Source organism: Ursus maritimus, unplaced genomic scaffold, assembly GCF_017311325.1.
Source record: "Ursus maritimus isolate PB19 unplaced genomic scaffold, ASM1731132v1 scaffold_1502, whole genome shotgun sequence".
Taxonomy (NCBI): Eukaryota; Metazoa; Chordata; class Mammalia; order Carnivora; family Ursidae; genus Ursus; species Ursus maritimus.
The window spans coordinates 1-2,015 of NW_024423901.1; the positions used below are offsets into that span (position 1 = coordinate 1).

The following is a 2,015-nucleotide window of genomic DNA, read 5'->3' on the forward strand; positions in this document are numbered from 1 at the left end:
GCTCAGGTCATGATCTCAAGGTCCTGGAATCGAGCCCCATGTCAGGCTCCCTGCTTATCACTCTCCCTCTGCCTGCCTCTCACTCGCTCTCAAATAAGTAAATAAAATCTTTTTTGAAATAATATAAAATTTCCATCCTTTTGAGAGCAGAGCTAAGCAAATCACTTTTTGAAGTAGGATAAAATAATACAGTACCCTGTGTGTTACTATACAATTGCTAGTGTTCTTCCCACAGTGACAGAATAGAGCTTTCTTTTAGTGTCACCACACCCACATGTGTTGTTTTCCTCACTCAGCACAACTCTTGCCTTAAGTGACTTCTATCTTAAATGTTTGGTCCACATATGTCTTCGTGTGTAAGCAAGTTTACACTAAGGTGTTAGAAATAGCTTTGATTACTAATTTCAAAAAAATAAGGTTGGCTGAGCATTCATTAGTCCACTTAACTTTTACTAATTTGCATTTGTAAATTTAACTGCATTTGTATGTACCAGAGCATTTTGTGGAATTAGATTTGAATCAGATGAGAAAGAGCATTAGGTTTTTACTTACGTGTTCTTTATTGTGTGATACATATGTGCTCGTGTAGAAGCAAACATACCTTTAAAAACTATATAAATAAGGAATCTGATTTAGAATAGCGTTTAGGTAGAAAATTACCCGGTTATCTTCTTTCCGTGCTTCTGTTGCTTATATACCCTTTTCTTCCCACTTGCAGAGAATCTTTGGAGTAATTACCTACCAAAGGGAGAGATCATTGAAAAGCCCTCAGCCAAATCTTCTGATGTCTTAGGCAGTTTAAACCACGAATATGTCCTTGTTGACATCACCACCTCTTTTACTCTTCTGGTGGGGATCTTCTTTCCCTCTGTCACAGGTAAGCAGAAGTTAGGAGACCCAAGGGAGTGATTTTTCTTAGGAGACAGAATTACATTCTCAGGCTTCTCAGATTTGCTTCCAGTCTTTGGTATCGGCATGAATATCAAAGTGTCCAGGAACTAAGAAGTTGACTTGTTCTTTTTTCCTCATCTGAAGGTATCATGGCTGGATCAAACAGATCCGGAGACCTAAAGGATGCTCAGAAGTCTATTCCCATTGGCACTATCCTCGCCATCCTGACCACCTCCTTCGTCTGTATCCTTTTTGTGGGTCCTGCCTGAGTTTTAGTCATAGGCACATCTGTGGAATGAGGCTGATCATTATTTTTATCCTGGTAATAAAGATACCTGCTTTCTACCAGCTCACTTCTCACCAGATAATCTACCCACCTCATCTCTAAAATTCAAGAAAGAATTGACAACATTAGTGAATTTAGCACCTTATTTTACCGATAGAAGAAATATCCTGAGTGTTTACTTTCTATCTCAGAGGGTTGGAGGTCAGCTTCCTTGACTCTCAGTGTGGTAGATTTAAGCAATGTTGTCCTTTTTGGTGCTTGTATTGAAGGTGTTGTTCTTCGAGACAAGTAAGTAGTTGATCTCTTTGTAACATTTACGTGTCTGTCTTCCATTATATCTGATCATTCCACATTGCCCCACAACAGTCGTGAACTCAAAACCCAACCTGAGGTATAGATCATGACTCAAGACTAACAATTAGAAAATATATGTATATAGTTCCCAAAAAGGTTTGTGAATAATAGGTACCAGTTACATTGTTCCAAATATGTGAGATGCAATGAATATAGCGCTTCAATAAAGTAGTGAATTTGTCTGCATAACAAGGGCTTCCCTGCACGTGAAGAGCTGTTGGAAAATTAAAACCAAAAGTGAAGGAGAGCAAGTTAAAAAACCAAACAAAACAAAAACTCTCTAGCATCTCCTCTATGAGATGTGTAAGTATGTATCTTTTTAGCATTCTAGATACAGTCTTGAAACTTTCTTCATTTCATTCATGAAGGCCACTGGCTATTTTTCCTTTTCTCTCCTATGAACAAAAAATATGTTTGTTTGTTTGTTTGTTGTAATAAGTTTCTATTATATTATGTTAGTCACCATACAGTACATCCTTAGTTT

At 37.6% G+C, this 2,015-nt stretch overlaps 1 protein-coding gene across 1 annotated transcript; it reads left to right on the plus strand.

Moving 5' to 3' along the window:
* Positions 1 to 648: 648 nt before the first annotated feature.
* On the plus strand, positions 649 to 2,000 carry LOC103679860 (solute carrier family 12 member 6-like; the record flags this gene model as incomplete). The annotated part of the gene is made up of 3 exons (XM_008709392.2): positions 649 to 877; positions 1,036 to 1,134; positions 1,408 to 2,000. Coding segments are annotated over 3 exons (390 nt in total), but the record flags the coding sequence as incomplete, so codon positions are not given.
* Between the last annotated feature and the right edge of the window lie 15 nt (positions 2,001 to 2,015).